This window comes from Sinohyriopsis cumingii, chromosome 9 (assembly GCF_028554795.1).
Source record: "Sinohyriopsis cumingii isolate HCF-2022 chromosome 9, ASM2855479v2, whole genome shotgun sequence".
Taxonomy (NCBI): Eukaryota; Metazoa; Mollusca; class Bivalvia; order Unionida; family Unionidae; genus Sinohyriopsis; species Sinohyriopsis cumingii.
Window position 1 is genome coordinate 112,516,138 of NC_142969.1, and position 17,304 is coordinate 112,533,441.

General features: G+C 36.8%; 1 protein-coding gene across 1 annotated transcript in view; it reads left to right on the forward strand.

Annotated features, from left to right (window-relative positions):
• The first annotated feature begins 6,164 nt into the window (after positions 1-6,164).
• LOC149792490 (uncharacterized) overlaps positions 6,165-17,304 on the forward strand; it is a 29,604-nt gene continuing 18,464 nt past the window's right edge. Inside the window, exon 1 of the mRNA XM_089969580.1 lies at positions 6,165-6,560. Coding sequence (XP_089825706.1) covers positions 6,194-6,560 — 367 coding nt within the window. The 5' untranslated portion in view covers positions 6,165-6,193. The remainder of the gene's footprint in view (positions 6,561-17,304) is intronic.

The following is a 17,304-nucleotide window of genomic DNA, read 5'->3' on the forward strand; positions in this document are numbered from 1 at the left end:
TCGTGTGGAAATTCAGTTTAAAGACCGAGACCCTGATGAAACGGTGAACGTCATCCTGTATGCAGAATTCGATAATACCATAGAAATCAACAGTTTGAGAGAAGTCATCCTAGATTACTAGAAACCATGGAAGACTGTTATCCCTCTTTACCTAGTGGAGAAACTTTTAGTGTTGGATTATTGTTAAAAAATGTTAGAGTTGTTGTTGTTTGGTGTTAAGTGATTTTTGAATAAAAAATGTTGTGTTTTGAAAAAATTGTTTGATGTTATATTGTTGGATTATTGTTAAAAATGTTAGAGTTGTTGTTTAGTGTTAAGTGATTTTTGAATAAAAAATGTTGTGTTTTGAAAAAAATGCCTTTGTCTTTTGTTTAGCTATAAGAATGTTGGATTGATGCTCTTTCATTTCTTACTATCCCTCTCATGACACTCACTAAACGTTGCGACTCAAAAACCGTGTGGGGGATGTTTTCCTTCACGTCCGCGCTTTGACTTTAAGAACCGGGGTTGTTTCCAGTCTAACCATCCATTGTCGACTCATCCTCCTACGAAGATGTGCTCCAAACTAGCTAAGCTCAACGAAGCCTACGTGAATTTGCATAGGGTCAGACACAGTCTGATACCGAAGCCAGAAGAAATAGAGAATGTGAGAATGTTAAAAATCACTTAAGACCTGATAGAAGAGCTCTTCAGAGAAGAAATGAACAGGGAAAAAGAAGAATGGACAGAGAAGTACAGACTTCAGAGACAGCAGCAACAGCAGCAACAACAACAACAGCAGCAGCAACCTGAAGCTGACAGAGGCTTTGTCGATTGTCGTATCGACACCAAAGAGTTCTTCTTCTCTTTTCGAAGAAGCAGACCTATCGCCAGAAGTCTATCCTCAGAGGACATCGCATTCTTAGAAACTAAAAAAGAATGCCATAGCAAACAAAAAAACAGCCCTTTTCAGGGCTACCCAATACTCTAGAAAAGAAATAACAATCCATTTGCCAATGTGTGTAGGTAGAGTAGTGTGAAAATAAACACTAACTCTTTTTTAAAAAAATGTGAGGGTATGTGTTTGTAAGTGGTTAAGTAAGTTGGTATGGATAGTAGATTAAAATGATGTCTTTATTTGGTGTTTGAGGTGTAAATTTGGGGTTAGATTGGATTGCTTTGCGTATGTGGATAGTCTACTGAAGTGATTTATAAAAAATTTTAAAATAGTGATGGGTAGCATAAAAAGTGAGTGAGTGTTTCTTTTAGGTCCGCGCGTTGTTGTTTTTTGGTCATGATCTAGGTAAGATCAATTTTATGTTTTTAGGGGATGTTTTCCTTCACGTCCGCGCTTTCACTATAAATTGAAACTCGCTGGGCAGTCTAGCTACCCTTGTTGATTGATCAACACAAGAATGAATAGCAGAATAAGCAAACTTCTTGAACTCCAGATACATCTGGAATATGTCAGGCGCCTGTTAAATGAACTGGCCGCGGAGGCTATAGTAGAAGAGGAAAGAATGAAGAACGAAGAGGAGGAGAGAAGACAGAGGGAAGAGGAGGAAAAGAAACTAGAAGAGAGGATGTCGTACAATATTCCCGAGACAGAGGATTGGGGTGTTGAAGCGAATCATCCTCCCTCTGCGCTCCCCAGAAGAAAGGTGAAAGGAGAATGGGGAAGAAGATGCGTGTGTGGCGCCAGGCCAGGAAGGTGCAACCATTAGATAGGTGCATCTGGAGTTAAAAAAAAAAACAGCCCTTTTAAGGGCTACCCAATACTCTAGAAAAGAAATAACTATCGATTTGCCAATGTGTGTGTGTGTGTGTGTGTGTGTGTGTGTGTGTAGGTAGAGTAGTGTGATTATAAACACTAACTCTTTTTTCATAGTGCGAGGGTATGTGTTTGTGTGTTTGTGTTTGTAACTGCTCACGTACGATTGTGTGGATAGTAGATTATGGATTTTGTTTATTGTTTCTTAGCGTATGTGGAGAGTATAGTTTGGGTTTTGTAACCGATCACGTACGATTGTGTGGATAGTAGATTATGGATTTTGTTTATTGTTTCTTAGCGTATGTGGAGAGTATAGTTTGGGTTTTGTAACCGATCACGTACGATTGTGTGGATAGTAGATTATGGATTTTGTTTATTGTTTCTTAGCGTATGTGGAGAGTATAGTTTGGGTTTTATTATATGAAATGAGAAAAGTAGGGGGATGTTTTCCTTCTCGTCCGCGCGTTGCTGTTTCTTTGGTCATGATCTAGGTAAGATCAATTTTATGTTTTAAGGGGGATGTTTTCCATCACGTCCGCGCTTTCACTATAAGAACCCACAGTATTCGTCGTTCAAACCATTCTACAAAGAAGATGGCTTCGAACCAAATGGACAAGATGCAAACATTGCAAGACGTTTTAGACAGTTTAGGAATGATGGAGCAGATGTTAATAAGACTCGTTGAAGACCACTATTCCTATAGTCCCCATCGTGTAAAGATGGAAATTAATAACTTGAGAAAGGTAAAGGACAAGATAAGTGGTGTAATGAAAGAGATAAAGGAGGAGAAGGAGGATGAAGAGGAAAGGATAAGGATGAGAGCATGGAATGAAAAAATTGAAAAAGAAGAAGAAAATGAAAAGAGGAAGAAAGAAGAGGAGGAAGAGAAGAAGAAAGAAGAGGAGGATAAAAAAAGAAAGAAAAGAAGAGAAAGAGTGTTGGAGATAAAATAAGAAGTTGGTGGAGAAAAAGAAGTAATTAGAAGCAGAAGAAGAAGAAAACCCAAAGGCCCTTTTCAGGGCCAGCCATATTTCTCGAAAAGAGATAGCCTTTCCATTGCCTACCCTTTTTTAAATTTAAATTTAAATTTAAATTTAAAAAAACATTTTTAAAAAAAAATCCCATATTCAATTCCCCTTGTCCCTAGACAAACCCAAACTCTATTCCCATGTTCAGTTCCCCTTGTCCCTAGACAAGCCCAAACTCTATGTTAAATTCCCATTGTCCCTAGAGTGGCCCAGCGTTTTTCTCCATGTTAAATTTCCATTGTCCCTAGAGTGGCCCAGGGGTGTTTTTAATGCTAAGTCCCATTGTCCCTAGGGTGGCCCCATTCACTACTTGTAAAGATGGAAATTAATAACTTAAGAAAGGTAAAGGATATGATAAGTGGTGTCATGAAAGAGATAAAGGAGGAGAAGGAGGATGAAGAGGAAAGGATGAGAATACGCAAATGGAACGAAAAAATTGAAAAAGAAGAAGAAAATGAGAAGAGGAAGAAAGAAGAGGAGGAAGAGAAGAAGAAAGAAGAGGAGGAAGAGAAGAAAGAAGAGGAGAAAAAAAAAGAAGAGAAAGAGTGTAGGAGAGAAAATAAGAAGTTGGTTGAGAAAAGAAGAAATTAGAAGCAGAAGAAGAAAAACCAAAGACCCTTTTCAGGGCCAGCCATATTTCTCGAAAAGAGAATGACTTTTCAATTGCCTACCCCTTTTTTAAATTTAAATTTAAATTTAAATTTAAAAAAATTTTTAAAAAAAAAAAAATCCCCTTGTCCCTAAACAAGTCCAAACTCTATTCCCCATGTTAAATTCCCTTTGTACGTATATTGACCCACGATTTATTCCCATGTTAATTCCCCTTGTACGTAATCTAACCCACGATTTTTCGCCATGTTAAATTTCCATTGTACGTAATCTAACCCAGAGGTCTCTGTAATGCTAATTCCTATTGTACGTAGGGTGCCCCCCCCCCTTACTACTAACAATCAGGATAACCCAAGAGAATATTCTTTTTTATTGCTGGGGCTTATTGGACATTATTGATCCTTTAGATATAATTATAAATATAATGTATTAATTAAGTAGGGAGGTCATGACCATTACTGAGTGGAGGTTGAAACTCCTGCAATATACTCTAGATCACATGTGGAGAAGAAAAGAAAGAAGAAAAAAAACGGGCGAATTGAGAAATGGCCATGATAGGTGTGGCGCTAAGTCCTGAATATAGATATACATTAAAATGTGTTCATGAAGCAAAAACTGCTCACCACTGTGCCAAAAAACCCTGACCTAAACAAAAAACGTACTGTGACCAACATACAAGTTAATAAGTCTTTGTCGTGACCACATTTGTGGCGGCTCTGCTCGTTTTCTGCGATCCTAAATTTATTTTTTCTTCTGAGTCGGATTGAAAAGTAAATCCATGTTTCATCGTCAGTGACAATCCCATTAAAAATGTTCAGGTAGCTCTTATCATCTTTGTAAGTATCTGTGGTGAGTTTAATCCGATTCTGTTTTTGATCAGCCGTCAACAATTGCGGGACTCATCTTGCAGTAAATATTCTGAGCTTCAAATGATTCAATATATTAAAAACAGCTGACGAATTAATGTCTGTTATAATGAAATTGTTCTATTGTGTATCGAGCATCTTCAGCAAATCCCCCGTTCACAGCAGCCACTTCTCACGCACGAAGTGCAGACAATGGTCATCCAGTGCATCGTGATACTCCACATCGCGATGTTGCCATCCAAATTGTTCAGTTTAACCGATTTTACCAAAATTTCAGATAGCACAATCCACTTTATTTATTCACTGAATCGTCAATGTCAAATATTAAAGTGTAATTATCGAAATTATTTAGTGGTTTGTATATAAAATAATAAAAAATTCTGTGTAGCATTAAAAAAAAAAGTTTCTCAATGTCCAAAAGTTGCACGACAAAAATAATGTAAACTGTTATTTTTAAATCTGAAGTCAATTATTTATTTATCTAAGGTTCTATTTCGTAACCCGGATATATGCACTGACTAATAATGGTATTGCCATTATCAAATACTTGATACATATGGAATTAGAATAACAAAGGTGCTACCCGTTATTAGAAGATATATGGCACTGCTTAACATTTCTTATTTTCCATTTGCGTCATTGTAGGTCAAATGATGAACATTAAATTGATATATATGACAGGGTACCTACTGTTATTCCATAGTCCCTTTTTTCTAGCACAGGTATGTATTGACCATATTGGGGGAGGGGGTGAGGGGCTAACTGGAAGCTTATTTTTCATATTGTACAGGATAACAATTTAATTTATTTCAAGATATTTGTTTCAACTAATATAATTAATATAATCAGTTTTTATTCCTGAATCAAGAGTTTATCTTTCATTTTCTTCCACAATTCCAAAGGTATCTTCACCCTCCTCTCAAATAAAAAATACCAATCAAACGATCGGTCCCTTACTGGTTTATCAGGTCGGGGGGGGGGGGGGCGGGTTCTGGACTCCAGACCCTAGCTTGAAAAAACATTAACCAAAACTGCACACAAACGTACACTTTTCGACTGAAATGTGACCATCATTTTACTCTTGCGCACGTTTATTGGGTATTATGCACACTTTGAGTAAACAATGACTTTTGCTTTGTTGCCCTTTCTAGAAAATTCGGGGCCCTTTTTAAAGTTTTTACTCTTCCCAACATTTGATCAGATCGGGCCCTGTTTACCTTATCTACCGATCAAATGAGGAGGTGACATAAAGAAAAAGAATACTGATCTATAACAGTTATATTGTGTTAGAGTTCAGAAACATATACACCTTAATCTTATACATCTTTCCTAGTTAATGTGTTTTGCGTTCCGCTACGGATCACTGCCATCTCACCTCTGTCTGCGTGGGTTCGAGTCTAGGATTCGGCCAATGTGGGTATGTGAGAAAGCTTTGCCAGTAGCTTCTTGTGGGTCGGTGATTCTTCCCGGTGGTTCCCCAGGTTCTTCCTCGACCATTAATACTGACCGCCATGCATAGCCCATCGTGTGCTGAAAAATGGCGTTAAACCCCATAACAACAATAACCGTTGTTTTAGATTAATCAATATGCAAAATGTCTGCGTATAAACATGATAGAGTACTATTTGTAACAAAAAACGCATGTTATCTGCGGTTACTAAATGAACAAGAATGTCACATTTCCAAAATGGAACGACGTTCAAACATCTGCTTCATCAGCTCCTAATTGCCACTGGAACCACATTAAGTTTTGAAAAAATCGCGGTTAAGCTCAAAGCGCATGGATTGTCAGAAATAGCCAATCAAACATGTTGTTATAAAACAAACCAATGAATGAAAGTTTAACATCTTAGTACGCACGCGCAGTTTGCTGAACTACAGCAGACGATGTCCGCCATGTTGTCTTCAATTTCAACCTCACGTTTATAAACATCGCTAACATGTCACAGACGAGAAGAAAAATTTTAATGCCAGAAGAAATAGTAACTGATATGCAGAATTCATCTCACGTATCTCGTTTTGATGGGATTTCACATGCGGTTGGGCATCAGTTCCATGGGAGAATTGTGTGTGATTCTAAAACCGGGGACAAGCACCTGTTAAAGGGAAATAAATTTGGACAATTAAACTTGGCAGAGGGACACTTAAGATTCAGCGAACAAAGTTGTCAGAGTGGAAGACATACTTGTTATAAATCCACGAAGAAAGAAAAGTGCGTTTTTCGAAAGAAAGCTAAACGTAAGAAATGGAGGAAGAAACGGTGGACGTTGCCAACAGAAATAAGCGATGACAGTGATGTGGAAAGCAGTAAATATTCAGTTATTATTGTCCCATTTACTTAAACACGCTTATGGGGTATGATTAAACCATATGCCTCTATTTTTGTATCAGGTTTACGCATATTTCTTTGCCATTTTCAATCTGCAGTGAAATATCGACATCGAAAAGCAGTTAAATTGCACCAAACAAGAAATCATCGATATCGCATAAAGACCCCACGTGACCAAGTGGTCTTTAGGCGCTCTCCTTTACCGATCACTGCCATCTCACCTCTTTGGGGGTTTGAGACTTGGGCTTCGCCAATATAATTATATGGTAATGCGAGAAAGCTTTCCAGTAGCTCACAAGGGTCGGTGGTTCTTCCTGGTTATTTTCCTTGGTTGATCTTACTTCATTTTGTTGCCATGTAGAGCCTATAGCCTATCATTTAGTGAAGAAGAAAAAATGTCATTAAACACACAAACAATATTCTATAAATTTATGTAAACTTGCATGGCTTTTGAAAGGAATTAAAGACAGCATTGAAGTTACTAAAGGCAGTAAGAGATTCTTGTGGAGGTGTGGTGGGCTATGTTCACATATGCCGACTTTTCTGGGACAAACTTGGGTCCATTCTTCAGTCTAGGAGATTGGGTCCAAATGGGGGGGGGATTAGTGTAACAACATGTTTGTCATAAATTTAAGTGTGAAGTGCACATTGTACCAACACGAAGTAAATTAAATACAATGAATAATATTTATTCAGTTTTATTAATTTTCTTATGTTATTTTCACTATGCTTCACACATTCATCTATCCAAGCACTATTGGTGTTGCAAACATTTGTTTTTTCAGTGGTGTATTTTCCTTTGAATAGTTAGCATACATTTCAACATGGTACCAAAATTATTATATTTCCAAAGAGTTTAAAAACTGTTTTATATTTCTTAGGTTGCCTGCAAACTTATGTCCATGACACTTTACTCAGTATAGAAATGTTGAGCCATAAAACAACTTGCATATGTACAGTAAATGCATTAAGCATGTGTCAAGAGATGTGATTTGATTTGTTGTTAGGTCGATAAGAACTTGAATGATAGATGACAAAAGTCATAAACAGTTATAAACTGTCTGTTGAATGTTTTAGCTGAAAATACGTGTGCATGTTTGTCATTTTCTGGAGTTTTTGTTGGCAGATCAATAGATCAAAAGATTAGGCCAGTATTAAATGATACCGGACAGTTTGGAAGACTTGGCATGTATGTAGCTTTTGTGAAATGCAGTTAGATGAATTATTCTGTGACATCCTTGCTTGTGTACCATGTATACTCACATATAAGCTGAATAATTTACAAGAATATAAAGGCCTGGAACAAGGCGGGGGGTCGGCTTATCCACGGGCCAATGTGTTAATATAGGTCGTTTTGTTGACTACTGTAATGGCTGTACATCTTTGGACACAAAACAGTTGTTGTTGCCGTGTCCTAAGACATAGGCATGTGGAAAAAAACAAAAAACTTTTGGTGACCCAAGAATTTTTAAACTGTTCAGGGATGGTCCTGGCTTTTAAAAAGCTGTTGCCAAAAAATCGCCAACCTCTATTATTTTGTCGCCAATTTTCAAAAAGTGTTGCCAGAACAAGTAGTGTACATTTTTTCAAGTGTTAATTTAGTCTATTAATGTAACAGGCAATGAAAATTACAAAAGATGGGTTAGTTAATACTCTAATTACAATAAGCATTAACAAAATGTTACAAAGTGTTATATGAAGATCCGTCGCGATTTTAGGGCTGCCCACTTGTTGAATGCAGTTTCAAAGTCTAATTTTTCACATCTGTACATGCTGATTCTCATTAAATTCTCGAGAGATGAGATGCAGAGTTTATTTCTGATGTCAGTTTTTATGAGGTTCATCTTACTGAATCCACGTTCACAGTCTACAGCGCTGACAGGTGACACCAGTAGTCTCTCAGCAGCGCCCCCTACCCCTTATGGCTAGCTTCACAAAGCTTGTAGTGAATTGCTTCCTAAATCCCAAGAATGATCACTGAATGCTGTATAAATTTTCTCGACAAGCAAAATAGATCTCCATTCCCACGAATGAAACTTACATGAGTCAACACCTGGCAATATTGGACCGTATATATAAGCATAAATTCACACCCAATTAGGGATTCTTTCATTCCCGTATTTTGAGAAATAAATAATTATTGTTAATTATGCAAAACTGTTTTTTTTTTGTGCTATTTCTTGTTGCGGAGTTTAAGTCTCTGCAGCTGTAACACGGATTGATGGCAAAAGGAAAAGATCAATGAGTAAAATGCTGCACTAGCGACAGATATAATTGTGATTGAGATTTTTTCCATTTGCTTTGTATTATTTATACACAGTAGTCAGTACTTCAAAGGTTATCAGTTTTCTATGAAGGTTCAGCAAAACTATTGTATTGGTATATGTAAAAAAAAAACAACCCAAAAAAACCAGAAGGATTAGCCATTCAATTAATTGTATCTGTTCTATTCGCGTCTTCAGAAGTCGGTCAGTTGTAGGTATAGTTCGGTAGCATGATTGACTGTATCACAGCATACAGTACTCAGTACTCAGCCCAGATGTCAGCATAAGCAGATTATGATGTAACAATACACTCTAAAGATGGGGTTGTCAGTAAGAACAAAAGATCGTTTGTGTAACAGATTGATTCCAATGCATTGCTTAGTCAAGTTTGTGGCTTCCGTTCATTCGCCCTTTTAATTTATCCAGTCCAAATCCATGATTGTATGTACAAATTAAATAACCAAAAAGTCTGTCGCCCAAAAAATCGCCAGATGGGATGTTTTTGTCGCCAATAAGGAAAAAAAAATCGCAATTTGCGACATTGGCGAAGCCCAGGACGATCCCTGCTGTTATAAAGTACTGTGATTAATTTTGCTATTATTTTGCATGTGCATATTTTCTGATTTCTCTAACATGAAATTAAATAAAAGTAAATACAGATTTCATAATTTGTGGGCTGGTTGAGTTTACCTGGGAGACCAGGCTGAACTATAATGTACAGTACTTACACAGTACTAGATTGTCTATTTTCTTAAATCATTGGGCAAATATATTCAGAAAAAATATACAAATCATTGAAAGCAAAGCCTAGGTATTTTTTTTAAATAAAGATTTAACTTTAAAAGGCAAATTATTTAGGTCAGAAACTTATGAGACAATGCTATGTTGTGGAATTTGCGAGATGCGCTTTATGGTCTAAGCTGTTTTCTGACTTGACACGTATTTGCGAAAATACGGAAAAAACCCAGCAAATAAGATACTATTTAACCATTGCTTAAAATTACTACAAACACGTAGACAAATAAATAAACCATAAATTTGTGATCCTGTCAATGGACTGTTGTAATGAAGCTATATTACAGTGAGTGATTACATTACAAAAACCTCTCCATCTAAAAATGTATGCACTCACGTCTGTGTTAATTCTGTAGGAAAGAAGGGACTGCAACTTTTGATGGTGGGACTCCTATTTTTACCAAAATGGGAGTCCTGTACTCCTAGTTTTAAAATCCTAGCGAGACATCTGTCCATAATATTAGCACAATTGTAAGGTATACCTATGAACTTTTCAGAAGCCAAGTAGGGAGACTGAATGAAAAAATAGAGATTGGGACCTAAAATCGGGAGGTTTTTCATGGCATTTTTAAAGCCTTGTTTTCACTAAATATTGATCAATCTTACTGGTCCAATGTGCATGAAATCCCGTACAGAAATTTCTCATGGATTATGTATGGAATTTGTATGGAAGAGATATGGATTGAAAAACTTATGGAATCAGACAATTTATTCCATATCAATTCCATATGTACTTCACAACAAGTGAAAATTCCATATGGAATAAAGTTGCAACTTTAATCCATAAGCACTTAATCCATATGGAAAGCAGGCTCATGTAATATAGCATCATGGAAAATACTCTCTGAAAAATTAATAGCCTAAACTATATGATTAAAATAGAAATATTGGTGGAAGTTAGAGTACATGTATATGTCAATGTAGCTGATGTGGAAGGATGAATATATACTCATATAAATTTGAAGAAACACATGTATGTCAATTTTCTTTTAAGTTATTTCCACATGTTTAAAAACAAAGACATGACCAAAAAAGTAGAGAAAATGTAAACATGATCAGAAAATTAATATATGGTAATACAAGCATAGATGAATCTTTGGACTTAAAAAATTTGGTGTAAGGTGGATTTTGGGCTTGATCTAATGTTTATTCTGAAAAGTAATTTTGTTGGCTTCCTATTAAAATATGCTCTACAAAAATCATACTCTAGTAAGAATGTGACTTAAATTTCAGCAAAATCAATGAACATTTCTTGACATTCACTCAAATGTCCTTTTTCACTAAAAATATGGTATTTTAGAAGATTTTACCAAAATTTCTGAAAATATTGGTGAAATTTTGTGATTAAAAATTTCAATGACTGCCGACATTTCTGAAAATATCAGTGGGAATTTGTGATTGAAATTTCACTGAGAGTTTGTCAAAAATTCTAAAAATATAGTGATATTTTGTGATTGTAATATCAGTGACATTTTAGTAAAAAAATATCAAGATGTAATGAAATTTATTTTTGTTTCTTGTATAATTTGATTGATTTTCAGCAGCATTTCTTAGCAACCCCAGTCTAACATGGTCAAGACGCCAGTTTACCTGGAAATCTGATGAAACTGTTGACCAAGTGTAGAACTTTCATGGCATCATCAATACATGCCATTTGATTGCAACACATTTTATATATTGTAAAAGCTAATAAAATTATCTATAATGGGCTTGTTTTTTTTTTATATATTTGATGGTATATTAATGGAATTATTACTCCATAATCATCGAAAATTACCGATTTCATGTGTCATTGGAAAAAGCATTGATCATGCCGCGATCGCGTGACTCTACTCTTCTTTGTAGCAAAATGCAGGTTATTAAAACTTCATGAATATTCATGAAATTTTCAATCCAATCAGAGGAGATGTCAACAATTCGGTCAGTGGTTGTAGCACGTTTCTATGATATTCCTACACAAAGAAATAATCCCTCAAACTTTACGCAGATTTGACCATAAGTTTGACAATTTAAATAAATGCAACATACATCGTCAAAATCGGCATATTCCAAACTTTATTTTGATACCAAATTTATATATCGGAAACGTTTTTAAACCACCCACAACGAGCATCGAATTTGTAAAATATTTGAATCTCCCCGTGTTGACATTGTCCGCCATATTTGAATTTTCTAACAGCTGATGACGATGTCAACTTTTCCACAACCGATGTTCCAACAAACCTTATTATTAATTACGTACAAATTGGTGTGCCAGAAGAACATGGTAAGATATTTTTATAGTTTTTATCGCATAAATGCTTGTTGTACGGTTTAGACAGTATGCAGTCACAAAATGAACACACAAAGAGTAGATTTTCGTCCGCTATAAATAGGCTGAAGTTCGATGCTGTAAATATCTCAACTAACAAACTTTAATCGGTTTTAAAATATGTTCAACCTGATATTCATTATGCATTTGTTTAAATTTTGTAATGGGACACTATTTGATAAAATTATGAGAATAAAATTGCATCACTATCAGACAAATGCAAAGTTTTGGTATGATTTTTTTTTTTTTTTTTTACTTTGACAAACGTAGCAAATTAATTACACGCACACTTCATATGGGATCTTAAATTCAAAATGCATTGATAACATTTGATAGAATCAATAATGTTTTCAAAATAGAATAAAAAATACAAAGTCTGAAAGTGATAATTTATTTTGCAGGTATATGATATTGAAACATTCTAAGTGAAAGATGGCTGCATTCCTTCGTCCATTCTACAAGGAGCTAAATATAACATCACAGGACTTAGAAGATGAAACTAACTTGAATCCTATTCAGGAGCTAACAAATGGACTTGTACTTGAAATAAATTCATACATTGAACACCGTGGCAAAAACTTGTATGCCTTGTTCAATATTATTTCAAAGTTGAACTCCAACTTGGAATGTGTGAATGTGAAATCTCTTAAAACAAAAGTTAGTAGAGTATGTGAACAGAAAAAAAAGCTTGTTGTTGATATGATCTAAGAAAGACAACTGTTACTCTCTATTCTGTAGTGGTCTTGAAGGAGTTACCTTCGTGTGTGTTGATTAAACACGTGACTTGTGTTTTCGTCTACGAGCTATTCTTTTGAAGATATCACCACTTATGATGATACAAGCATGCTATCAACATGGTGGCAGCGGTGAACGCATATCCTGATAACGTCTGCAACGTTGATTTTCGCTGGATAAACGCACAGAGTTGAAGAAACTCCGAAAATTTGACCAAGCCAGGTCGCGAAAATAGATCACATTTAATTGAACATTCGTCCCGATTTGATTCGTTCGACATGGCGGACTCGTTAAAGCCACCTGGGACTTTAGATATTACTGAAGGAAACATAAGTGAAAACTTCAAGAGATGGAAGCGACAGATAGAAATATATTTGACCGCTAGTGGTTCTCAAAACAAAGACAAGACAGTTCGAACCAGCATCATTTTACACTGTGCAGGACCGAAGGTAATTGACATTTATGACCAGTTTGTATGGGCAAATCAAGATGACAAAAACGATCCAAAGTTCTGCAACAGATTGAAGCCTACTGTAATCCACGGAGGAATGAAGTTCTTGAAACCCACAGGTTCTGGTGTGTGAAATATGATGACTTTACATCGTTCGAACATTTCCTTACCGAAGTTAGGAGAAGAGCAGAGTCGTGCAATTTCAAAGAAAAAGACAGAATGATAAGAGATAAAATTGTACTCAGCACAAGTGGTAAGCTCCAAGAATTGTTGTTGAGAGAAGAAAAACTTGAACTTGACAAGTGCCTTCAAACTTGCCGAGCATTTGAACAGTCAAATAGACATGTGCAAGAAATCAGACAAGACAAAGTACATGATTCGGTGAACAAAGTTGATAACGCGAAACCACGATCACAAGCAGGTGTATCTGGTACTGGATTGGTAAGACCGAAACTTAAGTGCGGTTTCTGTGGACTGTTTCATGAACGAAGCAAAGGAAAATGTCCAGCCTGGGGAAAGAGATGTAACAACTGTGGTGTAAAGAACCATTTCAAATCATGCTGCAAGAAAGTGCAAACAGTTGACCAAAATGACAAGCCCGAAGAAGCTACAGAAGAAGAATTCTGGCTTAACTACATTGACAGTTCGATCAATTCAAAGGCAAAAGCCAAAATGATTGTAAATGACTGTGATGTAACATTTCACATTGACACTGGGGCCCAGGTAAATACAATCCAACAGAGATTTGTCCGAAAATCTCAGAGAATACAGAAAGTGTCACATCTCAGAATGTGGAACAAGTCAACAGCGAAATCCTTAGGGGAGGCAACTCTGACAGTGACAAACCCAGTGAACAATGAAACTTATAACGTAACTTTTGTAATTGTGCCAAATGAGCTAGATTGCTTGCTAGGTTTGAAAGCGGTTCAAGAACTGAAACTGGTCACAATTAACACCGATAATTTTATCGGAAGCGTCAAACGCCACCTCGGAGATCTTGGTGAAGTGAACCTCAGACTCACAGATGATGCAAAACCCAGGGCATTGCCAGCTCGCAACATACCGCTGGCAGTGAGAACTGAGGTGAAAGAACAAATTGACCTACTGACAGAACGCGGCATTTTAATACCAGTTACAGAACCAACTGAATGGGTTAGCCAGATGGCAATTACAAAGAAGAGCAATGGATCGTGGAGGATATGTTTAGATCCTCAACCGCTGAACAAAGTGTTAGTGAGAGAACGATATAGACTTCCAACTTTTGATGACGTAGTTCCAGGATTACATAATGCCAAAGTATTCACGAAACTCGATGTGCAAGAAGCATATTGGCATATTAGACTTGATGAAAAATCCAGTCTACTTACTACTATGATAACACCATTTGGAAGATACAGATGGGCTCGACTACCGTTCGGACTGAATGTATCCAGTGAAATATTTCAGCGGAAACTGAATGAAGCTCTTAGCGACCTTGAAGGCATATTTACAATTGCGGATGATATTATCATCGTTGGTTGTGGTGATAATGAAATAGCAGCTCAGAAAGACAATGATGAAAAGCTGGCAAAGCTTTACAAACGCTGTGAAGAGAGGCACATTGTTTTGAATGAAGGAAAGAAGGATATGGGCCCTGAAATCACTTTCCATGGACACAGAATCACGCCACAAGGTATCAAGCCAGATAACGATAAAATCAAAGCTGTTCTTGAAATGAATGCTCCGACGGACGTTACTGAAATCAAACGATTTTGTGGATTGGTACAGTATATGGCTAAATTTGTGCCAAATCTGTCTGAGACTCTTGAACCATTGAGAAACCTGACTAGAAAGAACACACCGTGGAAATGGACAAAACAATGCACGGAAGCTTTTGAAAGAGTGAAACAACTGTTAAAGCAAACAGATGTGTTAGCAATCTATGATTCAAATAAGGACTTGGTACTACAAGTTGATAGTAGTAAAGATGGCCTAGGAGCTGCTCTGCTGCAAGATGGACACCCACTTGAGTTTGCATCAAGATCTTTGAAACCAGCTGAAAGGAACTGGGCACAAATAGAAAAAGAAGCGCTTGCAGTATTGTATGGGCTAGAGAGGTTCGATCAGTACACATATGGTCGCCCAGTGATTGTTGAAAACGACCATAAACCTCTGGAAACCATCCTGAAGAAACCACTCAGTCAAGCACCAAAGCGGCTACAAGACATTCTAATGAAGATGTTTAGATACAATGTTACGTTTCGGTACGTCAAAGGATCTGAATTAATCATTGCGGACACACTAAGTCGTGCTTATAGTTTGTCAGATGACACTGAACTGACTAGGCTGAAAGTATGTGAGGTCGAAATGTTTGATAAAATTCCGGATGCGCGAATTACAGAAATCAGGAGAGAAACTGCCAAAGACACAACTTGTCAGTTGTTGATTGACCGTATTATAGAAGGATGGCCCAAAAACAAAAATGACCTAAAGCCTGAAGTGAGACCTTATTTCTCTATCAGAGACACACTGAGCTTTTATGACGGTATAATACTGAAAGGGGAAGCTGTTTTAATTCCAAAAGCTTGGAGAGGACAAATTAAAGAACGTTTACATAGTGCCCACCTTGGCTTTGACAGTATGGTTAGGAGAGCACGAGGAACCGTTTTCTGGCTGGGAATGAATCAAGAAATAAGACAATTAGCAGACAATTGTGAACACTGCATGGAGAGAAAGCCAAAACTCCAGAAAGAGCCCCTGCGGCAACATGATGACGGCAACTACCCATGGGAGAAAATTGGGTTAGACTTGTTTGAAATACAGGGTAGAAACTATTTGCTGGCGATTGATTATTACTCAAATTTTATAGACGTTGATTTACTCACCACAACATCATCAAGTCAAGTCATTATCAAACTCAAGAAGCAGTTTGCGCAATTTGGAATACCTAGAATAATCATCAGCGATGGTGGACCACAATTTACGTCTGACGAATTCAGTCAGTTCACGAAACAGTGGGGCATTCAACATCACGTGACTTCTCCTCATCACCCAAAGTCAAATGGCAAAGCCGAAGCCGGTGTGAAGATTATAAAAGGCATGATGGTTAAATGCCTGAACTCTAGGACTGATCAGTACGAAGCACTGCTAGAACTAAGGAATACTCCAAGACAGGACACTGGTCTAAGTCCGGCCCAAATGATGTTTGGGAGAGAAACAAGATCAATGCTACCTTTGGTTCAAAAGAAGTCGCCCAGAAACAAGAAGCGAGATGCTAGGAAGGACTGTATCAAGAAAAGTTATGACCGCAGTGCTAGAATTAAACTAAAACTTGAAAACAGTCAGCCTGTATATTTCCGACACAAACCAGATAAACCCTTGAGAAAAGGTGTTATTACAGAATCAAACGACCGAAACTGTATTGTAACTTCAACGGATGGTGTTCAATACAAGAGAAATAGTGAACACATAAGACCGACATCAATCCCAGTACAAATCCGCGATAAATCACCGGAAAGAACAACTGTACAGGAGCAAACGGCTGACACGCATGTAAAGGAACCTGATCAGAGGCGTCCCGTACCAGAGTCGACATGCCTGGAATCAGCGACTACACCAGTTATAAGACCCAGGCGCGAAGTGAAGACGCCAACCTATCTCAAAGACTATGTGAGGTTTTGAGTCAGTTTTATGCAGTTGTGAGGGACATAATAATCCCCTGTAGTGATCTAGAAATGTTTTCAAGTGTTACAGTTATTGTTAGCTAAATTAGTTGAATTTATTTGCATTGCATTTTGATGACTGCATAGTATGAAATCCTGTCTTCTTTAAATCATTTTCAGTTAAAGTCTAGTCAATAATTTTTATCTAAGTCAAAAAATCCAAAGCCAGTACTTTTTGTAACTGTAAATTTTATAACCTGTTAACTTGTTCATAAATTGATGTTTTGTTTAGATCTCAATTAGTTTTGTTAGAGAAAAAGGGATGTTGATATGATCTAAGAAAGACAACTGTTACTCTCTATTCTGTAGTGGTCTTGAAGGAGTTACCTTCGTGTGTGTTGATTAAACACGTGACTTGTGTTTTCGTCTACGAGCTATTCTTTTGAAGATATCACCACTTATGATGATACAAGCATGCTATCAACACTTGTTGCCAAAAAGAAAATTTCTGGGTTTAAAAATGTA